Source organism: Pleurodeles waltl, chromosome 3_1, assembly GCF_031143425.1.
Source record: "Pleurodeles waltl isolate 20211129_DDA chromosome 3_1, aPleWal1.hap1.20221129, whole genome shotgun sequence".
Taxonomy (NCBI): Eukaryota; Metazoa; Chordata; class Amphibia; order Caudata; family Salamandridae; genus Pleurodeles; species Pleurodeles waltl.
This window is the reverse complement of record NC_090440.1, coordinates 1025840927-1025865304: the sequence shown is the minus strand read 5'-3', so window position 1 is coordinate 1025865304 and position 24378 is coordinate 1025840927. Positions and strand designations below refer to the sequence as shown.

The 24378-nt window shown below is 49.4% G+C and overlaps 1 protein-coding gene across 1 annotated transcript in view; it reads left to right on the top strand.

Annotated features, from left to right (window-relative positions):
• Positions 1–24378, top strand: part of EAF2 (ELL associated factor 2) — a 269229-nt gene that overhangs the window by 213334 nt on the left and 31517 nt on the right. The window contains exon 5 of the mRNA XM_069224272.1: positions 9678–9899. Within this exon, the coding sequence (XP_069080373.1) occupies positions 9678–9899 (222 nt within the window). The remainder of the gene's footprint in view (positions 1–9677; positions 9900–24378) is intronic.

Sequence of the window (24378 nt, the reverse complement as noted above, 5' to 3'; positions counted from 1 at the left end):
AATAAATCGCACACTGGCATCAGTGTGCATTTATTGTGCTGAAAGGTTTGATACCAAACTTTTCAGTTTTCAGTGTAGCCATTATGGAACTGTGGAGTTCGTGTTTGACAAACTCCCAGACCATATACTCTTATGGCTATCCTGCACTTAAAATGTCTAAGGTTTTGCTTAGGCACTGTAGGGGCATAGTGCTCATGCACTTATGCCCTCACGTGTGGTATAGTGCACCCTGCCTTAGGGCTGTAAGACCTGCTAGAGGGGTGACTCAGCAGGCCTTTTCTAGAACCCCTTCCATCCATAACCATCTGATAGAGGCTTCTAGCTGCAGATTCCTTAACTCAGAATTATCCCCAGGCATCAGACTGTTTTCGTGAGCAATACCCCTGCATGCTGGTATGTGGCATCATTCAGCTCTGCATGGGGTCGTCTTCTGGGTTGGAAGTGACGTTCTCTGTGCCTATACAGGTGCCACCCAGGCATACTGACAGTAGTTTTTTTTTGTTTCCACGTCAGTCAGCACAAAACTGGAGAAAAGCTACCCCTTATTCATTTTTTCCTTTGTTGGCGTCCTTTTCAGGATTTTCTACTGGTGTGGCAGGATGTCATCAGGAGAGGCGGACTTCAGGCCCTGCGGTGCCTGTCAGTGCTCAATGTCGGTTACTGACCTACACCTCGTATGCCTCTGGTGCCTCGACCAAAACCTGAAAGCATGGGCTAATTGCAGCACAGTGAACCCAAAGTCCTTGAGGGAGTGCTCTTTCAAGCTTCTGGGGGCTTAATGTGTGACAATCTAGATCCCAGTCAAGAGGAAGGTCCTGGGAGTGGTTGCTGTCCTGAAGTAGTCCGCTCTCTCAGGTAAGTCTCACCACCATAAAAAGTAGTCGTCATCAAAGAGATCTTCTTCTTCACCTCGTCCATTACCTGATGAGGTAGCGTCCTCCATCGAGGCCTGGCTAACAGTAGAGCCAGTGCCTGGACCATCTCTGTGCCTCCCTGAGTTTCTTGGAGCTGGTGAAACTCCCACCCAACTTCGAGTTCTATGAGGCCATGCATCTCTTATTTGGGTGGCCCGTTTACTTCGATCTGCTTTAAGGCCGTAGGGTTCCACAGGACCCCTTACTGGTTTTGCACTGACAGCTCCAGGCTGGGTGCCTATTTGTCCCCTAGGATCCAATCTAGGATGTGGTCTGATGCTGGTTGTGCCATGTCAACCTCCTCTAGCGCCAGTCTAGATGTCGATGCTCTCGGCTGCGGTGCCCCAATTCTTATTCCTGACAGCGACAAAGAGCCAGAAGTTAGACACTTCATTTGGCGCTGATTGGAGCCATTCCTTCCAGACCTGACCCTGAGCCCTATTCATTTGGGCTAGGACACTAGGAGGATTGGGAAAGTTCGCTGAATCCTGAAGAATATTAGCCCATGACACTAACATGGATTGGTGTAAGGATTTCAGTGAGTCCAGTGGACTGGAAACTTCTCCATTCGCTGACATGTTTTCTCCGGCTACTGTGGCTGTGGAGGAGGGAGCGTCTTTTGCCATTGTGGGGCGGAGCGCAGCTGAGGTCCTTGACCTTCAGTGGCAGTCAAAACAAATTTTTGATATTCAGGCAACCTTTTCCAATAACTCGATCAATGTGGATAAGGTTGTCTCGAACACTGATGTTCTAGCCTCTCGAGTCCTATTCTCAGCCTGTCAGTGAAGACTTAGTTGATAAGTATCTTCATACTATAAAATCTGGGTCCCCTTTGGATCCATCCCCTCCTTCTATCCTAGCCTTAGGATCTGATGTTGTAACGCTGGGTTTAACTAAGATTCTTAACGACTCTTTGTCCTCTGGACATATTCCCCAATACTGGAAACATGCTGTGGTTAAGCCCCTGTTTAAAAAAAAAAAAAATAATATCTTGATACAACCTTACTCACCAATTATAGACCAATTGCTTTTCTCCCTATTGCATCTAAAAGTATGGAGAAACAGGTCAACTCACAGATGTCAGACCTTCTGAAGAAACACAATCTTCTTCATAATACTCAAATGGGTTTTAGGCCACTCCGCATCACGGAATCTGCCCTTCTGACTGTCACAGAAGACACTAGATGCCGTTTTGGTGCAGGCGGACATGCAGCCATCATTCTTCTTGATTTGAGTGCTGTGTTTGATACTGTGGACCATAAAACTCTTCTACGTAGAACCACTCAAATGGGTTTTGAAGGCATCTGCCTTAAATGGCTGTCATCATTTCTTGATCAGAGGACATTTCAAATCCTGAATCAGACATTTTACTCAGATATCTTCCCCTTGATGTGGTGTTCCACAGGCCTCGTCACTGAGCCCTACACTTTTTAACATTAATATGCCCTCGTTGGCAGAGATTGTGGAACCCTATGGGCATCACTCATTTCCTATGCTGACGATACTCAATTGGTCTTCTTTCTTTTTTTTTTTTACTGACAGTAATTCGGAATCTGCTGGCCTCTCTTCATGCCTGTCGGATATTGCTGGTTGGATGGCTGATAGCAAATTAAAATTAAATGATGAAAAAACAGAGGTCATGCTGATAGGGAACCCTCCGCGTGTGCAGTCCCCTATGTTAGCCCCGGCAAGACTAAACAATCTCCCCCCCACCTAAAGATACTATTGAAAGCCGAGGTTTTTGGTTGGACACACAACTTACAATGGAATGCCATGCAAAGAAACTAGCTTCCTCGTGTTTCTGTATTTCGAGGACCTGTAAGAAAATCTTTACATTTTTGCCCCTTTCAGCCAAACAGCTCATTGTTCAGGCACTAGTTCAATCTCGCCTGGACTATGGAAATATTTTATTCATGAGTTCCCCTAAATATGTTCTGAAGAGGTTGCAGGTGGTATAGAATGCGGCCGCCCGTCTTCTGATGGGCACTCCCACACATTTTTCAGCAAAACCTGCTTTAGCCTAGCTACATTGGCTACCTGTTGCACAGCGTGTTAACTTTAAAGCTGCATGTTTTGTCCTCCAAGCTCTTTATAACAGAGGTCTGGCCTTTTTTAGACAAATTACAACCCCTTATACTCCCTAACGCCTACTTAGATCTTCTTTTACGTCCCTGATCAATACTCGGGATAAGAAAGAAAAATAGGGAGGTAGATCTTTTGCCTTTAGGGCAGCCCAGCTATGGAATTCCTTTCCAGCTGAAATTCGCTTAGAAGATTCTGAACTCTCTTTCCGTAAACTGCTGAAGACTTTCCTGTTTCCTTTATAGAGTGCCAGCTTTGTCTGCTTAATTTGGTCCTGCATTAGCGCTGGGAAGCCTTCGGGCAGCCATGCGCTTTATAAATTACCAAATTACAAATTACAATTTCTTGGTGGAGGTTCTGCAACCAGGAGTGTCCCCCATAGAACCACAACTCCTGTTCATTGAGGCTCAGCACAGGGGCTCCTGTGAATAGGACGAATGCTTGCTGCCTCCGCCCTACTCCATGGGACTGAAAACGTCCTCACCCTACACCTGAGCTTGTTATTCCAAGTCCCTACATCTCATGTAAATCCTGGTACATTCACTACCACACCACCTGAAAGGGAATTTGAGGCTGGACACCTTAAGGAAGGAAATGTTTTCTTAACCAGCTTGGCACTGTTGTCTGTGAACACCATGTGCCTTTTGGGTTAATATTACCACACACTGTGGGATATGGTTGCAAGAGGAGGCCCTGGTTGTACTTTCCTAGGCTGTTGCCAACAGGAGAGAGACAGCAAAGTTTACAATAAGATGTGGACTGGACATCACGGACTTGCTGGGCAAAGTGGTTTAATTGACAGTGGTTTTACGATGCCACACCTGGCTGAGGACGGTTGGATATCCAATCTTCTCTGATGAACATGCCCTTTGATTGCTCCCGCCTCTTCGGAGATGAGGCAGATTTAACACTGGAGCACTTTAAGGACAGTCTGGCTACGGCCTGGTCCATAGGCCTTTCTGGCCCCTTGCCACCCACAATCCATATTTTGCTGTTTTCGTGGCCACAGAAGGAGCTTCCAGCCGCCACACAACGCATACTCTTCAGCCTCTGCGTGGCCAAGGTGTGGGTACTCGCAGACCCTGTAGGACAGGCAGCAAGCTGTCTGGTCAGTCCGCCACCCCCGATATAGGCTGCCTCCAAACCCTCCTAATCTGCGTTTTCTTTTTTCTTTTTTTCTTTTTTCTTTTTTATTTATAACAATCATGGGCACCCAGTTGGTGTCAGAATTCGTCATCACCTGTCCCACTGGCGGTCCATAACATTGGACAAATGGGTTTTTACAAATCTTCCAAAGGGGCTTGTCTCTCCCCATCGTGAATTCCCTCCTCCCAATGCCCCCCCCCACTTATAATCGGCAGTCGGGGGATCACCTATCTCTTCTCAGCCAGCAAGTTGCAGATCTCTTGGCCTAGGGAGACATAGAGTTGGTACAGATGCCAGAAGTTGGTTGTGGTTGCTATTCCTGCTACTTCTTGGTGCCAAAAAAGGGATAGAGGCTTTAGTCCTATCCTAGACCTCCTTCTTGAGGAAGAAATTGAGAGGGGGTAGACGTTCAAAATGCTCAACCTGGCTCAGGTTTTGTCTGCACTGGACCCAGGAGACTGGATGGTAATGCTGGACTTGCAGGGCACCTACTTTCACATCTCTGTCCTGCATTACCTGCGGCTCACGTTAGCCGTGAGGACTTTCAGTTCACCGTGCTTCCCTTTGGCCTAACCAGAGCCTCTCAGGTGTTTACCAAGGTGATGGCATGGTTGCAGCTCACCTGTGGAGATCAGGAGTGCCAGTCTTCCCCTACCTTGACAACTGGCTGTTGAAGGCAGGCTTGCCCCAGGCTGTCATCTCCCACCTCTAGTCTACAGTGGACCTTCTGCATTCACTGGGGTGCTATATAAATGTGCCAAAGTCGCACCTGACTCCCTCTCTGACTCTGCCTATCATCAGAGCTGTCCTGAGCACTGCAGTTTTAGGGTTATCCTCTGAATGGCGAGTCCAGGATAGTCAGGCTAGGATACCGATGTTTCAAATTCTAGCATGGATTTCTGTGAGAGAGACTTTGAGGCTGCTGCGACTCATGGCCTGGTGCATCCTGCTGGTGACACATGCCTGCTGGCATATGCAGGTTCTGCAGTGGGACCTAAATTTCCAGTGGGTACCTCATCAGATTAATTTTTCCGACATGGTCCAGATCTCTGAGGGAAATGTGAAACGTGTAGATGGTGGCTAACAAACTGGGTGACTGGGTCAGTGGTAGACCCCTGTCCTTTCTCCAGCCAGATCTTACAGTGGTGACAGATTTGCTGCTTCTGGGATGGGGCGGCCATCTGGGAGAGGTGGAGATTTGAGGACTCTGGTCTGCAGCAGAATCCGGATTCCACACCATCCCTTTGGAACTCCATGTGATTTGTCTGGCAATGAAAGCCTTTTTGCCCTCCCATCAAGGGAAGGCTAGTGCAGGTGTTCATGGACCACACCATCACCATGTGGCACTGCAACAAACAGGGTAGGGTGGGGCCTTGAACCCTTTGTCAAGAGGCTGTGTCTCTCTGGACATGGCAGGAACGTCAGGGGATTTCCCGGGAGGTTCAACACCTGGCAGACACCTAGGTACGCAAAGCACTACTGCCTGGACAGTCCGGTCCGTAAGAATGGGCCCATTGCCTGTTCGGTCCCGCAGGCCTTCCTCATCTGAAATTGGTCCACACACCCACCTACAGGGTTGGTATTGCTTGGGTGTCTATTCTAAGGAAAGGAATCTGCAGCTAGAAGTCATTCGGATGAACAAGTTACTTACCTTCAGTAATGCCTTATCTGGTAGAGACTGTCTAGCCACAGATTCCTTACCAACCCTCTTAATCTCCCAGTCTGTGAATGGATTTCTAGAGCTAGGGCTGTTACTCTTTCATGGCCCTAGTTTTCCACACCAGTGGTCAGTGTCAGCATGCCTGGGTGGCACCTGTTTAAGCACCGCAAACATCACTCCCAGCGCGGACAATGCCATTCAGAGCTGAGTGATGCCACCTACCAATGTGCAAGGGTGCTGCTGACAAAAATTCCAGATCCAGTCTGATGCCTGGGGATATATCGAAGGTAGGAATCTGCAGCTAGATAGTCTCTACCAAATAAAGCATTACCGAAGGTAAGTAACTTGTTCATCACCACCACCAACGTGTCCTGTGGGATGGGGTGCTAATCTGCACAACACGACTGTCCAAGGCACATGGACCCCTCAGGGTCAAAGGCTCCCCTTCACGTACACCGTCTGGAGCTGCCAGCCATCAGACTAGCCCTCAAAGCATTCCTCAAGTTCAATCAGGGCAAGACTGCAAAGATGACATGACATCCATGTAATACATCCAAAAGCTGGGGTTACCCTTCTCCCCGCCTGTTAACCCCCGCACATACACACACACGTTTACGTATGCACACATGCACGTATGCATTCACAAATCTATGTACTCCCACACATGCATGCGTACATGTGCACAAATGCACGCACACTCGCATGCACTCAACATACCTACTTGCTGGCACTAGCCTAGGTAATTTACCGCTGGGCAACCCAGAACAACAGTCACCTGTTGGCAGACCATTTGGGGGACAACGTTGCATTCCTTTTAGGCAGGACTAATTAAGCCCACAAGTATGAACTCCACCTCAAGTACTTCACAGGTACTTTAAAGTGTGGGGGATCCTGTCAAGACATTTTCAATCCCAAAACAATACAGTGCCACAATTTCACCCCCAGGTACCAACATCATTTGGCAATCCACTATGGTTGAACTATTTAAGGACATATTTGTCTACTTTGTTCTGCCTCTCCCGTCATCCCGTTTGTGGTAAAGCAGATAAAGCACATTGCCATCTACCTTCATCCTAGTCACACTAACCTGTGCAAGATAGCCCCGGTATTTCTTGCTCCTAGAAATGTCAGTCTGTACCCACAAGAAGCTACTGGTCAGACTGAACCTTCTCTCTCAGCATTATGATCAGCTCAGGCTTGCAGATCCCTTTCAGCTGAACCTCATAATCTGGCATCTGAGATCTTAGAATTCACCTACCTCAAACATCCAGAGGAATGCATGCATATCCTAGAGAATCATGTAAGCCCTCTACCCAGGCTTGCCAAGTAGGCAGTTGGTAACATTCATGCGCTAATGTATCCCTTAACAGACTGCTTTAGGATTTCTGTCCAGGAGATTCTTCACTACCTTTGTAACTATATAGGGCTGGGTTTGCATAAACCTCCATATGCCTGGGTAGACAACATTTCTCTATTTATCAAGGCCTTCATGGAGGATTTTAAGAGGGTGCCACATCAGGGAAAAACCTGTGGGGAACTTGAATATGGTCCTTGCGCAACTTATGTGCCCACCATTTGAGCCCCTGCACTCATGTGCCCTTCATTTGTCTTGACAGGTTGCCTTCCTGGTAGCCTTCACCTCCCTCAGATGGATAAGTTCTTATGATCGAGGAGCCATTACTCCGTATTCACAAAGACAGTATGTTTCTCTGTACCACCCCCAAAATTCTGCTGAAACTGCCATGGGTAATATCTCTCTTTATTGATATCTGCCAGGTTGCAACTTGGCCAACTCCTCATACTTTTACCAAATATTGTGTTGAGGTTCTAGCATGTGAGCAAGTGTTAGTTGGCCAAGCTGTACTAGGAGCAGTCTTGCAATCATCTCCGTCATCTGCTTGCTAGCCTGGCTTAGGAGAGAAGCTGTTTAAAGTCTATGCGGATCTTGTTTATGTGCAACCACACATGCTACAAACCGAAAATGTTGACCTGTAACTATCTGTTTGTAGCTTGTAGTGCCTTATTATATGCTCCCGCCCTCCCCTCTGGAAGTCGATCAATTTTTTTTCTATGTAATTTTTACTCCATTTACTAAGCACAGCAGGCTCTCTTTTGGACACAGAACTCCACTTGTAATACTCGCTCACTGAACAGAAAAAAAAAAATCAACTGGGGTGAATGGGATTGTGCTTAGTGGACCCAAAGGTGGATTCGCACCAGTCTTGTTACTCATGCTTTTTAGACAAACAAGTAAAAAATGTCTGAGCCCAACACTAGATGGCAGGGGTATGCAGTGCATGTGAATCTACAACACTAGGCGCTAAGTCCAGGTCGCTACAGGGTGAGTACCATTTTCCTAATCAGCCTCATGGTTATTGTATTGGTTGAGTAATTAGTGCTCTCCCTAACTAGATTACACGAGCCCATGACCTTACCTCTCATACTTTAGGAAGCTGTCAGGCCACAGCTGGATAATGGCCTAACGGCATCTTTCTCTAAGCAATAAGTCCTCATGTCTCTTAACCCACCCAAAAATCTCGAGTCTTTTTCACCTTTTCTTCTGAATGATTCTCAATGGAGAGAAGGTGGAAGTTGCTGTGCAGCCGTTCATATATCTGCACTGTAGATCAGTGGTTCCCAACCTGTGGTCCGGGGACCCCTGGAGGTCTGCGAAGCCTTCTCAGGGGGTCTGCGAGAGCCTAGAAAATGTAAAAATATTAACAAATATTGACAAATTAGGTTCCGAGCTTCCAGTAATGACTCAGGTGGGGGTCCCTGGATTCGCATGATGATTCAGTGGGGGGCCTGGGTTCCATTAATGTTAAAGTGGGGGTCCACAGAAATCAAAAGGTTGGGAACCACTGCTGTAGATAACAAACATTGTCTCACTCAGACATGTTAGAAAGGCAAGCAAATGTGTCCAACTTTGTTTCCTTCTTCCTGCCAGATTTGTTCCATGCGAGGATGGATGGCCTTGCAGTGCTAATCACGACATGTAGTTCTTTGCAGAATGGGAAATTTTTCTTGTCTGTTTTTGTTAGCCCAAATAATGTCAACCTGCTGCTAACAGAATGTGGCAATCTCATGACTGTTAGCTATTATCCCCTTTCTAAATATTCGTTCTCTATACCTTAAGCAGTGCACATACACACTCTAAAGAGTTACGCATCTGATAATTGTCGTAGCATTACTCCTAATTTGTGTGCAACTTGTACGGGTCATCAGGGAAAAGCCCTGCCATGTACATCAGGAGATCCACTTGGTGGAGACCACAAACACCCTAAGCACTGCCCAATATGCCAAAGTAGTATCCCCACTCAAAGGGCCCAAGAGGTGCACATTGCAGGAAAAGTGTTACTATCGCAACCTCATGCCACCACTGTCCCAAATGACCAGAAGACAAGTTCAAACAGATGGAGCTGATGCTAGGTGAAAAGGAACCGCCAAAACTGCGAAATATAGTTTTGCTTAGAAATCGCTGAATCCTTACACTGGACATGGTAGTGGTTAAGGAATTAAGAGATGGGACACATAAGTGTAAGTGTGTGTGTGTGTGTGTGTTTAGGAGGGAAGGCCATTTGCCTTTGACTGATTTTCATTGAATTTTGGTAAATTTTCCGGTGTTGGGTACAATGTAGCACTATCATCATACACTATGATAGAGAGATATTAAATTGAAGTTACTGTATATCACTATTTGGAGTTCTTCTTCATAGACTTAGACACATTTTTGTTTATATAACTTGCCATGACGTGTTCATATAATATGTCAGAACATTACCAGAGAACTGCTTCATTACAAAAAAGTCTGTACTGGTACGTTTCTAATCAACACAGTTACTACCCATGCTTTTATTTTCTTTCTAATTTTTTAGAGCTAATGGCAGAAGCAAGTGTAATAGACCAAATGAGCAGTTCTGGCAGTTCATCAGATTCCAAAAGTTCCTCTTCGAGCAGCGAAGACAGTTCCAGTGAATCTGAAGACGAGGCTAACAAATCATCGCACTCATTATCCATTCAGGGATCACATACCACCGCCATTGAAGCTGCTCCTAACCGATCTCAGGAAGGTGGTGGCCAGCTGATCAACACACTGAGTAAGTGCACAAGCAGGTCTTCTGAGATTAAACCTGTTATGCAGTAAAGTTTCTAGTGTGTGTTTACCTTACTTGTCATCTGTCAAAACCTGTAATATATATTTTTATTTTGGGCACAATCAGTAAACTGCATTGATGTATCTTATGTGTATTTTCTTGGGCACTTGATTTGTTGTGATTTTTATGTGGGTAAAACCAAACAGACTCAGAGCGACTTTATCCTGACTCCTCCATGTCTGGTAAGAATTTGGGAGATGCATGGAGCTCCGTGGGAGGATTATTTTGTTTATGTATAGGAAAAGATTCAGGTCAAGTCGTCATTTGAGGAATGATTGGACTCCTACCCGGACAGAGAATCTCATTCAAATTGTCAAAGTATATACCTTCACTATGGAGTGCAAGTGGAAGAGGAGGATCAGGACTTACTCATGGAACCACTCACTGTGACTGAGGAGTAATCAGTTCTTTCCCATAATTACAGTGGAAACAGCGTTGTAAATAAAAAAAAAACATCCATTAACATGTACCTCCATCCTTAGCTCAGAACCCAATTACAGTGCATTGGTAAAGGGTCTGTAGTACATAATGTGGAGACAGTCTTTTGTTTTCATACTTTCCATATGCAGCCTGTTCATCCAACTGTGAAAAATTGACTGCCTCCAGGAAGCCAGATTGAAAGCCACATATTGAAAGGGAGCAACATTGGACTGCTATGTCTTAAGCCTTGCTGGAAGATATGCATTCCCAAAGAGGAGGAAAATGATTGTCATGATGCGGTGGTGGGCATAATGCCGTAATGGACTGATCCCCAATGCAGATAACAATACATTGTGCAGAAGGCCAAGACTATCTCACACACAAGCATCACAGCCTCTTAGGATGCAAGCAACAGGTAGAGCAGGCATACTTTCACAACCTCATTTTGTAATGCAATTCATGGCGATTGGTGTTGAAGTTCTACCTTGAATATTTGAATCTCCTATGTGATGGATTGCCCCACTGTGGATCAAAAGTTAAGGATGTTAAATGGGATTTTAAAACACCATAAGCTGCCAAGACCATAGTGGCATTCACGCTTGTATACAAGCATCTAATTGTCATTCAGTCAACTTTCATAATGGGCAAGGACCACCCTTATTTAGAATACCGACCATGAAAGAATCCAATAGGGTAAAAAAGGCTTAGGCTTCCACTTAACCTTTCGCCTGCTTCATGTAATTTAAATGTATTAATTTGGCTGATTCGGGAGAGGTGGGGTGAAATCCTTTAGAAAAGTTGTTCCATCAAGGAACTCTAATGTACTGTTTTCTTTCTAATAGATGCTTGCTTCCTCAGTTTCATTTTATGAACCTTCTGTATGGATGCCGCACTGAATCCGAACTTACTACACTAGCCAGTCACTAATGACAGGGGGCACAGAACGGCTTTGGGAGCGTGATCCTCAAAAGTGACTTAAGCACTGCATCACTGCATATAAGTCCTCAGTGGTACAGGGGACAGCTGTTAATGTTTTTACTCCAGTATTGGAAATTTCATAGATTCACATGCTTGAATCATTCCCCATCGTTGAGATGGGAACCCCCGTATATTTAACTAAGTAGTGTTGAAAAAGATATAATACAAGGGCCCTAGGCCTCTTTAATTTAACAGTCTGTCAGAGTAATTTTAAGAAAAAAGGACCAAACGAGCATCCACCAATCAGACAACACCACCCTCTAGAACCCTCCTGAGAGAAGCTCCAGTACCTCAGATTTTCTACCGCACGTCTTGCTAGGGAGTCTCCTCAGAGCTCTGCTCTTTCTTCACACCTTTGGATTTGCTTTAAGCAATTTTTTCTCTGCTAAAACTTGTTTTGACGGATTGTGGGTAAGACCTACAACAAGCATATACTGCCTTTATCCAGACCACTCCGCCAAGGACTGTAAGGTTTGTTGTACGTTTTCCTGTTAAACTCTAGAGGATAGAGAAGGCAGATTACTGATTTGGCTGTAGAAACGTAACTACAGAGATAATCAAGTCTCAGATTCTGATAGTGAGGACTCAACAATGTCCAAAAAGTCATCAAAAAGGGCGAGATCAGATACAAGATCACCTTCACAGCAGTCAAGAAAAGCCCACAAAAAGACCGCGAAGCGCCACAGCCCCTGTACTTCACCTCATAGATCCTCCAAGAAAGGGGCGAGAGAGGTCATGCCAGCAGCTCTGAAAGGGATAAGAAGTCATCCTCTGTACCACCATCTGTGCCTTTCAAAAGGCCCTCATCTGCTACTGGGGCAAAGATTGTCCCGTCGACGACAGGTTCATCATCATCGAGGAGAGCATCGGTGAGTGCTTTTTCACCATCGACGACTTCCACCGTTTCAACGGCGGTTTTGACGACATCATCGATGAAGAGTGTCCTACCGTCGATGAGAACAGCGTTAACGACGTCATCGTCGACGGCAGTGACCATGGTGTCTGCATTGTCATTGTTGAATGCCTCATCGACGGTAGACTCTTCAGTAAGGCTGTAAACTATTAAGATCTCTAGGCGTTCGTCGACGACTACTCCACTGTTGACGAAAGCTATATCTGCGCCGTTGACGACACCGTCAATGAGGGAAAAACAGCTGACAAAACAAGAAAAACTTAAACCCCAAAGTATACCTCACCTAGTAAGATGACCCCCCTCATACAAGTACACCTGCTGGAGGGGGATGGAGAGTCAGACGACGAGGGCCCATTTGGGACAGCACATAGCCTCTCACAATTAAATGTCAAATATCAAGAGGACGATGATGAATATGGTGAAACCTATGACCCACAGTACTATGGAGGAGATCGACCATATCAGGAGGGGATATATATACCAATCTCTTTGCTCTCTCATCTCAGAACAATGCTGGCGGACTACAGTAAGCGTTTTCCTCCTCAAGGACAGCAACTTCCTCCTTCGCCCGTTTCAGGGGTTACCACTCCACGTCAGAGCCCAACCACTTTACCGCTAGAGAATGTGGCCATGCCGGATATGACCATACCGCACGACGCTGTTTTGGAAGATGGCCAAGAAGGGGAGCTCCTTGACACTCAGTCTGAGAGGGACGAATATATTATTCCTGCTCCTCCTACTCTGTCTCAGCCGAAGGTGGATTCTCAGCCAGATGACATCGGGCGGTTCCATAATCTCCTGGAGAGAGCGGCTAAACGATTTGCTCTAACAATGCCGTCCAAGCAAACAGATTGCTTCTTATATGATTTTAAAGAGCCGTTTCAGAAATCTGTGCGCTCTATACCATTGGTCGACTTCTTATGGGAAGAGGGGTTGAAGGTTATGCACAACCCTGCTATGGTCACGGTGGTGCTTCCCCGGCTAGACAAGAAATACAAAGCACCAGAGGATGCCCCAGCATGCCTAACTGGTCACCCTCATCCAGACTCAGTGGTTGTTCAGGCGGCACAGAGAAGGTCCAAAAATCCATCTGCTCCAATTTCCGCACCTCTGGACAAGGAGGGTAGACAGTTGGACAATATTGGCAAGAGGTTCTCGTCAATGGCTAACCTCGTTATAAGAGCGGCTAACTCCCTGGCAGTGTTAGCCAGATATGACAGACAACTATGGGCAGACATCGCCCCGCATATTGACCAGTTGCTGGAGGATGTAAAATCCAAGGCGAAGAAGACGTTGCATGAGGGAGAGTGTATGTCAGCGGAACTGATAGACTGTTCTATGGACATAGCCACGACTGCGTTTCGCCAGCTTACAGGTGCGCCTGTCCTTCGGAGGCAAGGTTGGCTAAGAGCTACATCTTTCCGGCCTGAGGTCCAGAATAAAGTTTTAGACCTACCTTTCGATGGCCAAGTGTTGTTTGGGAAACATATTGATGAGGCTCTGCAATCTATTAAATCCACCACGGATACGGCAAAATCATTGGGAACTCTCCAGTTTCGGAGGCCTTTCTTTCGAGCCAGAGGACATGGACTGCCTTAATATATAGGGGAGTTTACCAGCAATACAGATACTCAACGTATCCTTCCTCCTCTCAGCAGTTCCGTCAATATTACCCACAAAGGCAACCGCCTCAAGCAGCTTACGGCAGATCTGGCTAGGGGATGCTCACCTCGCCCTGCTAAGGACTCTGCTCGCAGAGCCTGATACACCCAAGGCTCTGGCTACTTCTGACCCTCCTCCTCTGGCTTAGGCGGAAAGATATCCCTGTTTTTCAAACAATGGCAAGTCATCACATCAGACAAGTAGGTCCTACAATTAGTGAAACAGGGCCACACTTAGGAGTTTGTCCAAATACCTCCTTCCAATCCTCCTCGCAGGACTCCATCAAGGTATCTAGAACAGCTCAAGAGGGAGATCAACAAGATGCTCCTCAATGGAGCAATAGAGAAAGTACCTCTCTTACAGCGAGGAAAGGGGTTTTATTCCAGGTTCTTTCTCATTCGCAAGAAGTGGAAGGACTGGAGGCTGCTCCTCGACCTCAGAGAATTAAACGTCTAGTTGAAAAAACTACTGTTCCGCATAAGCCTACAGGATGTCCATGTGCAATTGAACCAGGGAGACTTTATGTCTACAGTAGACCTAAGGGATGCATATTTCCACATTCCCATTCACGCAACCCACAGTCAGTACCGGAGATTCATGGTAGCCGGAAGACATTTTCAATTTCGTGTCCTCCCTTTTGGCCTAAAGGTAGCTCCCAGGATATTTACCAAGTGCTTAGTGCCAATTGCAGCCTTCCTCAGGAGGAGAAAACACCAGATATTCCCATATCTTGACGATTGGCTGATAAAGGCAAACACCTATGCAGGAGCGAGCAGATCCACAAGAAAGTGCGTTTCCTTACTCAACAGCTTAGGCCTCACCATCGACTGGGAGAAGTCCAAACCCCTACCATCACGTAGAATCATCTTTTTAGGAGCAAATCTACACACTCAATCCACCATTGCGTGCCCCACTGTAGAGAGACAACAAAAGTTACTAACGCTAGCAAAGTCGATACAGAGAAGAAACTGCATTTCAGTTCACCTTTTCAAATCTTTGTTGGGCATGTTGTCATCATGCATACTTCTAGTTCCTCTCTGCAGACTCAAGATGCTGCCACTACAGGAGCAGCTCAGTCTACAATGGCTCCAGATTCCGGGAAGCTTTGAAGATTGGATAAGCATAACCCCAGCAATAGTCGGATCTCTGGTATGGTGGTCTCAGAAGCATCATCTGTCTATTGGCCTTTCATTTCTCCATCGTCCAGCACCGTGGACTATCAGCACAGACGCCTCTCTGGAAGGCTGGGGGGCTGTTTTGCAAGACCTTCGAGTAAGTGGCAAGTGGCCACTAGAGTTGAGGACAATGCACATCAATCTGCTGGAGCTCTGATCAGTTTATCTGGCTTTACAGGCTTTCCTTCCAAAGAGTGCTGGATAAGAGGTGGTAATAAGAACAGACAACACCACTACGATGCACTACCTCAACAAACAGGGAGGCACAAGATCTCTTACCCTCTCCAGTGAAGCTAAACAAAATATGGAACTGGGCCTCGGAGCAAGGCATCAGGCTCACAGCGGTGCACCTGCCTGGGATAGAGAACAAGATAGCGGACTCGCTTATCAGGCAAAGATCGAGCTGCCACGAATGGGAACTAGACCAGTCCACAGTAGATCACATCTTTTCCCAGTGGGAAACGCCCAAAATCGACCTTTTTGCCAGCAAGTGGAACGCCAACGCCAATGCCAATACTTCTCAAACTGGCATCACCAAAAGGGATCATGGGGGAATGCGTTATTGCATAGCTTGGTCAGGCATCTTTGCTTACGCCTTTCCTCCGATACCTTTGATCCCAAGAGTCCTGACAAAGATGAAGAGAGAGCTGTGCACTCTGATATTAATAGCTCCGTACTGGCCTTGCCAACACTGGTTTGCAGAGCTGCTGCTTCTCTCAGTGAAGCCTCACATCCAGCTGAAACCATCTCTGCACTTACTGATAATGATCAAGGGGCAGATATCGCATGCGGATCCTCAGTCGATGCAATTGTCAGCATGGCTCCGGAGCACAGGGAATTTGCACATTTAAATATACCATAGGAGTGCAGAGACGTTCTGTCTAAGGCTAGGGCAGATAGCACTAATAAGGCTTACTCTTGCAAGTGGAAAAGGTTTTGTTTCTGGTGTCAGCAACAGCAAATTGATCAGTTTTCCTCACTACCAGAGCAAATATTGCCTTATTTAGTACATTTAGCGCAATCAGGTCTCGCGCATTCCTCTATAAAGGTTTATCAGTCAGCAATAGCATCTTACAGGCGGTCAGATTCTTCACCTTCGTTGTATTCCTCTAGATTAATCAAACGGTTTCTGAAAGGACTTTTTCCTCCATTCAGACCTCCTCCTCCCTCGTTTAACCTGAATATCGTTCTAGCGCAACTAATGAAGCACCCATTTGAACCGATTCATAGAGCTTCTCTGAAATTCCTCTCCTGGAAAGTTGCCTTAGTGGTGGCCCTCACATCAGCCAGACGAGTCAGTGAGATACAGGCTCTTTCCATACAAGAGCCATTTTTACAGTTCAAACAAGACAAACTACTCATACGCACTAACGCACTTACGCATTTTATTCCAAAGGTCCCTTCGGATTTTCATCTGAATGAGCCCTTCGTTTTCAAAACCTTTTTTTTTCCACATCCAACTCCTGCAGAGAGAGCTTTGCACTCTTTAGACATTAAACAATGTGTTAACTTCTGTCTGGACAGAACTAAGGTGGTCATTACAACCCTGGCGGATGGTGTTAAAGCGGCGGTAAGACCGCCAACAGACTGGCGATAAAAATCTGAATTACGACCGTGGCGGAAACCGCCAACAAAGACAGCCACCTTAACACGCCGACCGCCACAGCGGTACAAACAAACAGCGCAGCGGTCACCGCCAACAGACAGACGGAGGACAAAGTACCGCCCACAGTATCACAACCTACCAATCCGCCACCTTTTCCGGGGCGGATTCACCGCAGACAAAAACACGGCGGAAACAGGACTTCGAAGGGAAAACGCTCACCTCTACACACCCCACGAGGAATCCGGACGCCATGGAACCAGAGCTGCAGATCCTGCCAGCCCTTATCTTCTTGCTCCTCTACCAGGAGCACGAACGCCGGCGGCGAAGACCACGGTGACTACTGCAACTACGACACAGGGGAGGGGGAGGGAAAAAACAGGGACAAACACACGCAACACCCTCACCGACCACAACACACACACTAATACAGCATGATATATTACAGTTACACCCCCCTGCCCCGCGTCCCCCCACCCTCCCCCCAGAAGAATGCAAAGACCAAAGAAAATTAGTGTAAGCATTGTAATATATTAAAATGCAGTACGCAAAAATATACATATATATATATATATACACTATGAACAAAATATACACCAAGAATAGTAGTCCAGGTAGTGCTCCATTGAAGTCCGTGGAACATTGGGCCCACACGGTATGGGCGAGGCCCACACAAGATCCCCGACCATGACGGAGAAAACACTGCGGGGGCATCAGATAGCAATAAAGCAGGCACCTCAGGGGGAGGGAAAGAGGGGGCACCTCAGCCGGTTGAGTGCACGACGCCAAATCCACGAGGGGGCCGCATGCCCACTCTTCAATCCTGGGGAGTGCAAAGCCACCGTCTCTCAAGCCGCTACAGTGGGTGGGTTGCACACTGCCTTATACTGGGGAGTGCAAAGCCACAGTCTCACAAGTGGATGACAGTCTCCACTGGTTCTGGAGGGGGCTTGATGCCCAGAGTGCTTCATCCTGCCAAGGACAGAGGTAGTCGATGACAGTCTCCACTGGTTCTGGAGGGGGCTTGGTGCCCAGAGTGCCACATCCTGCTCGTGACTGACTCAGTAGCGTCAGTGCCCTTGGAGGTCATGGGCCAGCGGTGCTTGTGGCGGCGGTGCCCTGTTTAGCGGTGCTTGTGGCGGCGGTGCCCTGTTTAGCGGTGCTTGTGGCGGCGGTGCCCTGTTTAGCGGTGCTTGTGGCGGCGGTGCCCTGTTTATCGGTGCTTGTGGCGGCGGTGCCCTGTTCAGCGGTGCTTGTGGCGGCGGTGCCCTGTTCAGCGGTGCTTGTGGCGGCGGTGCCCTGTTCAGCGGTGCTTGTGGCGGCGGGGTCCTTTGCAGTGACTCAGCTGCTGGCGGTCCTCTCTGGCCCAGCGGGGCTGGTGCTGGCGGTCCTCTCTGGCCCAGCCCAGCGGGGCTGGTGGTCATCTCTGGCCCAGCGGGGCTGGTGCTGGCGGTCCTCCAGCGGGGCTGGTGCTGGCGGTCCTCTCTGGCCCAGCAGGGCTGGTGCTGGCGGTGGCCTCTTGGGCAACGGGGCTGGTGCTGGCGGTGGCCTCTTGGGCAACGGGGCTGGTGCTGGCGGTGGCCTCTTGGGCAGTGGGGATGATGGCGGTGGCCTCTTGGGCAGTGGGGATGATGGCGGTGGCCTCTTGGGCAGTGGGGATGATGGCGGTGGCCTCTTGGGCAGTGGGGATGATGGCGGTGGCCTCTTGGGCAGTGGGGATGATGGCGGTGGCCTCCTAGGCAGCGGGGATGATGGCGGTCTTCTCGGCTGCGCTGCTCTTCCCAGACCTGATGACTTTCATGTGGCCCTTCCCCACTTTGGAAGGTGTCGCAGCTGACTCCACACTCCCACCTGGACCCCTGGGAGCGGCTTTGGTGGCTGGAGTCTTCCCCCTCTCCCGCCGGGCACTGGCCAACTTTTGATGCTTCACAGGTGGGGGACTGTTTGTGCTGTGGCTCCGTGCCACACTGGCTGCCTTGGTGGCCGGTGCACTCCAGATTCCGGTGACTACAGGCACTACTGGTCCTGGAGATTTTGTGGCTGAGGTGCTAGGTTGGGACCTGGAGAGCCGGGCCGTAGGAGACGGACGGGGTGGGGGAGGTGTGGGAAAGAGGTCAAGGTTGGACAGGAAAAGTTTTTTGGAGACACTGGGACGGGAAGCTGGAGGGGGTTTGGAAGTGGAGGAAGAGGTTGTGGTTGTAGGAGGTGTTCGTTTGGTGACTTTGGGTGAAGGTGCATGTGCTGGAGGCTGTTGTGAGGTGGATGGCTGTTGGGTGGGTGTGTGCTTGCGTTTGTGTATCTTGGGAGGGGTCATCACAGACACACTGGGAGTGGGGGTGGTGACTGCAAGTGAGCGGGGTGTGGTGGTGTGTGTGCTGGTGATGGAAGTAGTGGCTATTGGTGTAGTGCATGCAGGTGTGAGTGGAGATGAGACTGGGAGGGAGGAGGGAGACGAGGAGGAGGGAGACACAGTGGAGGCAGTGGATGTTGGTGTGTCTGCATGTGTGTGATGCTTGCGTGAGTGCCTGTGGGATGTGTGGTGCTTATGTTTGACTGAGCTTACCTTGTGTGTTGACGTGTGTGCATGCTGGTCTGAAGGTGTGCTTGGGATAGGCTTGGGTCTGGGTGGAGGAAGTTGGAGGGGGGAGGCTAGACATAGGGACAATGGCTGCCATCAGTGCTGAGGCCAGAGTCTGAAAAGCTCGCTGGAGGGCCACCTGACCAGAACGAATGCCCTCCAGGAATGCATTTGTTTGTTGCAACTGCCTTTCTACACCCAGGATGGCATTAAAAATGGTAGACTGCCCAACAGTGAGGGACCTGAGGAGGTCAATGGCTTCCTCACTGAGGGCAGCAGGGGTGCCTGGGGCGAAGGTGATGCCCACCCTCCTGGGTGAGCGGGCACGGGGCAAAGGCTGAGGGGCTGCTGAGAGGGCGGTGCTGGTAGGGGGGTGCAGCTGTACCTGTAGATGCGGGGGGCACAGATGTTGCCGCCAACACAAGGGAGCTCCCATCAGAGGATGAGTCCGTGTCACTGGTGTCAGCTCCTGTCCACGCCGTGGAGCTCCCCTCACCCTCTGTCCCACTGGTGAACTCAGAGTCCGTTGTCTCGCCCTCCAGGGACATGTAGGATGCAGCTCCCTCCTCCTCCGGTGCCACTGCTCTTCCCCCAGATGATGCTAATGCACACAAGAACAGGGAGACCACAAAAAGAGGTGGGGACGACAGAAAGAAAACATGTTGAGTGCATGCATTATCGCTACCGTTGGCGGACACGACAGACTCAGAAGCCTCCTGCACTATGCCACGCACTTGGCCTCCACTGTTCAATCCCTGGGACATGGCCTACAAGGCTATGGACGACATCTGTACACATGGATGACACAGGAGCATGACTAGGTGTACTTGGCACTGTACACAGGTGGGGTGGGGTGCCACATGGCCTGCCTTACGGAGGGACCTTGCCTACTAAACTCGCCCTGGCCTAGGGAAACCCACAGCCCACCTCCCCCACCCAGACACCTCCACTGCGCGCAAAATCAGCAGGATGAGTGTACTCACCCCCTTGTGGCTGCTGTGATGCCCTCAAGTGCCCATCCAACTCCGGGTACGCCACCGCCAGGATCCTGAACATCTGCGGGGTCATGGTACGACGGGCACCCCTCCCACGTTGGGAAGCCATCCCCTGCTGGGCCTCTGCCATCTTCTTGCTCCAGCGGCGAATGTCCTCCCATCTCTTACGGCAGTGGGTGCTCTGTCTGTGGTAGACCCCCAGGGTCCGGACGTCCTTGGCGATGGCGCGCCAAATATCTTTTTTCTGGTGGGCGCTGACCTACAGGATTTGTACAGGGGGAAAAGAAAAGTTATTACCAACTGCACCGTCAGTCATTGGCCCCCATCTCTATCCTTGCCATGTGGCACATGCACTCATCGTCGTTTCATGTACGCCTCAATCTCTCTCTCCTCCCCCCCCCCCCAATCTTTCATCCTCCCCACTCCACACAGGCATAGTCTATACAGCATGCTCCCAGTGTACTTACCTGTTTGTCTGGAGGACCTTAGAGTAGCGTGTACTGGGGGATAACCCCATCCACGAGTTTCTCCAATTCCTCCGATGTGAAGGCAGGGGCCCTTTCCCTAGACACTCGGGCCATTGTCTCTTCCAGACCGAGGTTACAGCAGCACTTGCAGTGTAGGTCCTTTCCTGTCGAAGATCAGGTATCAAGTGATTGAACAGATAGAAAATGGCGGTCACGTCCGCGGCGGTGCGTACCGTCACCGCCGACGTACATAGTCATTGGCTCCTGGGACCCATAGGGAGCAATGTTAACCAATGCAGCATTGCGCCGCGGTCTTCGTCCGCCTACTGCGACGGTGTACAACTCCAGCGCAGTTACCTCACATCCCATTGTCCCACTTTACAGGTCAGGCAGCTGCCATTTCAGGGGCCCACATTGCTTAATTTTTAACGGCGTCACACATACCTAGGCCTAGCCTCAACACACATACAGGCCACTTTTCGGATTATGATTCGTGTTCTTTGTAAGCTGTGGGTACGTACCTCTGAGTTGGTTGACCTGTGCTCGCTGTTGTCCTTCATAGGCACCGTCCTCTGGGACATGTGAGGAGATGGCGGCATCCTCCGGTGTACAGACCGCTGGTGGACATGTCGACAATGGAGGAAAGACATGTGATCATCACCTACAGGCTTGAGCGTGCCACAATCCAGGAACTGTGTGCCCAGCTGGAGCCAGACCTGATGTCAGCTATCCGCAATCCCCCCTCAAGTGCAGGTGCTGTCAGTACTGCATTTCCTTGCAAGTGGGTCATTTCAAACAGTGGCCATAGCATCAGGGATGTCCCAGCCTATGTTTTCCAACATGTTGTCCAGAGTGTTGTCTGCCCTGCTGAAACACATGCAGAGCTACATCGTTTTCCCTCAGGTGGAAAATTTGCCTACAGTGAAAGGTGATTTCTATGCCCTAGGACATATCCCCAACATCATAGGTGCCATTGATGGGACACATGTGGCTTTGGTCCCCCCCCCCCCTGCAGGAGTGAACAGGTGTACAGAAACCGGAAGAGTTATCATTCCATGAATGTGCAGATGGTGTGTTTGGCAGACCAGTACATCTCCCATGTGAATGCCAAGTTTCCTGGCTCAGTGCATGACGCCTACATCCTGCGGAATAGCAGCATCCCTTATGTGATGGGTCAACTCCAGAGGCACCGTGTGTGGCTATTAGGTGAGCACCTGGAAGCAAGTCAGTGGGAATGGTTGTCTGGGTCTGGGGATATCCCTACAGGTTAGTGTGTGCCTAACAGTTGTCCCTCGCCATTTGCAGGTGTCATGGCTACTGACCCCAGTGAGGAATCCCAGGACAAGGGCAGAGGAACGCTTCAATGAGGCCTATCGATGAACTCCGCGGATTATATAGCGGACCTTCGGCCTCCTGAAGGCCAGGTTCAGGTGCCTCCATATGACAGTTGGATCCCCATTCTACTCTCCAAAGAAGGTGTGCCAGATCATCGTGGCCTGCTGTATGCTTCACAACTTAGCTTTGCAACAACAGGTGCCTTTTCTGCAGGAGGATGGTCCAGATGGCAGTGTTGTTGCAGCTGTGGAGCCTGTGGACAGTGAAGACGAGGAAGCAGAAGAGGAGGACATGGACAACAGGAACTCAGTGATCCTGCAATATTTCCAATGAGACACAGTAAGAATACAGACCTGCCTACTACATGTACTTTAACACTACTACCTCTCTACAGTCTGTCGTTTTCAGCCAGTGTATGGTCACTGAGTTGTCACTTTCCCTTACGATTTCACAGATGTGGGTCCCACAGTGTGACACCTGCTTCGTTTCCTCATGGACTAGAGCTGTGTGACATAGGTATGTTGACATTACAATTGATAGAGCATTTTGTCACTGTAATTGCTAATACACTATTTCGAAATCCCAGACAGACTCCAGATTGTTTTGTGCTTCAAGGGTGTTTATTTAAGTGCTCAATATAGGAGGGGGTTGTAAAATGGTGAGGGGTGATGGTGGAGGAGTGTCCAGGGCAGAGTCCAGTCTATTAGTCTCACAGGTGCATTGCCCAAATGGGCATAGGAAGTGGAGCTGGGGCAGTTTGAGGATGGACAGGGTGACAAAGTGGGACAGAAAGATGACATTCAGGGTGGTCTCATTACTTGGCGGGGGTCTTGGCATCGTTTTCTGTCTTTGTCCTGGATCTCAGGGACCGTTTGCGGGGTGGTTCTCCCTCTGCAGGGGGTGGGGTGCTGGTGTGGTGGTCCTGTGGCGGTGCCTCCTGTCCACTAGCGCCGGCGGAGGTGATGGGCAGTTCATCGTCCATGCTAGTGTCAGGGGCCCCTTGTTGTGCCACAGTGTCCCTCCTGGTGTTGAGGACTTACTACAGCACCCCTACGATGGTGCCCAGGGTGGAATTGATGGTTCTGAGTTCCTCCCTGAAGCCCAAATACTGTTCCTCCTGCAGCCGCTGGGTCTCCTGAAACTTGGCCAGGACCGTTCCCATCGTCTCCTGGTAGTGGTGGTATGCTCCCATGATGGAGGAGAGGGCCTCGTGGAGAGTGGGTTCCCTTGGCCTGTCCTCCCCCTGTCGCACAGCAGCCCTCCCAGTTCCCCTGTGTTCCTGGGCCTCCGTCCCTTGGACCATGTGCCCACTACCACTGCCCCCAGGTCCCTGTTGTTCTTGGGGTGGTGGGTTAGTCTGGGTTCCCTGTAGTGGTGGACACACTGCTGCTTGATGTGCCCTGGGGACAGAGGTATGGGCCCGCTGGATGGGTGCTGTGCTGGTGTTTCCAGAGGGGGGAAGGTCTGTGGTGGCCTGTGACTGTGTCAGGGGAACCGACTGTCCCGAGGCCCCCGATGGGCCGGGCTGGTCATCTAGATCCAGTTGGACAGAGGTGCTGTCATCACTGTAGGCCTCTTCTGTGGGTGGTCTGGACATGTGTGGACCCTCCTGTCCGGTGACGTTGGGAAGGGGTCCTGCAGAGGTATAAAAGGATGTTTATTACATCTGTGTGTGCCATGGTGTGCAATAGGTGGGTGACCGTGTACCCCAGTGCATGCATTCCTGTGTGGGACCTTGTGTGATGGTGGTTTAGGGGGGTGTATAGGTATGTGCATGGGGTGAGGGTGGGGGTATGTGATAGCATGCAAGTAGGGTGAGGGATGTAATAGTTAAGATTTGACTTACCAGAGTCCATTCCCCCATCTACTCCTGCGAGGCCCTCAGGATGCAGAATTGCCAAGACTTGCTCCTCCCATGTTGTTAGTTGTGGGGAAGGAGGTGGGGGGGGTCCGCAGCCAGTCCTCTGAACCGCAAGGTGGTGTCTTGAGACCACGGAACGCACCTTCCCCCGTAGGTCGTTCCACCTCTTCTTGATGTCATCCCGATTTCTTGGGTGCTGTCCTACTGCGTTGACCCTATCCACTATTCTTCGCCATAGCTCCATCTTCCTAGCTATGGAGGTGTGCTGCACCTGTGATCCGAATAGATGTGGCTCTACCTGGACGATTTCCTCCACCATGATCCTGAGCTCCTCCTCAGAGAACCTGGGGTGTCTTTGCCGTGCCATGGGGTGGTGTGGGTGATGTGTGGGATGGTGTGTATAGTGATAAGTGGGGTGATATTTAGTGGTGTGGT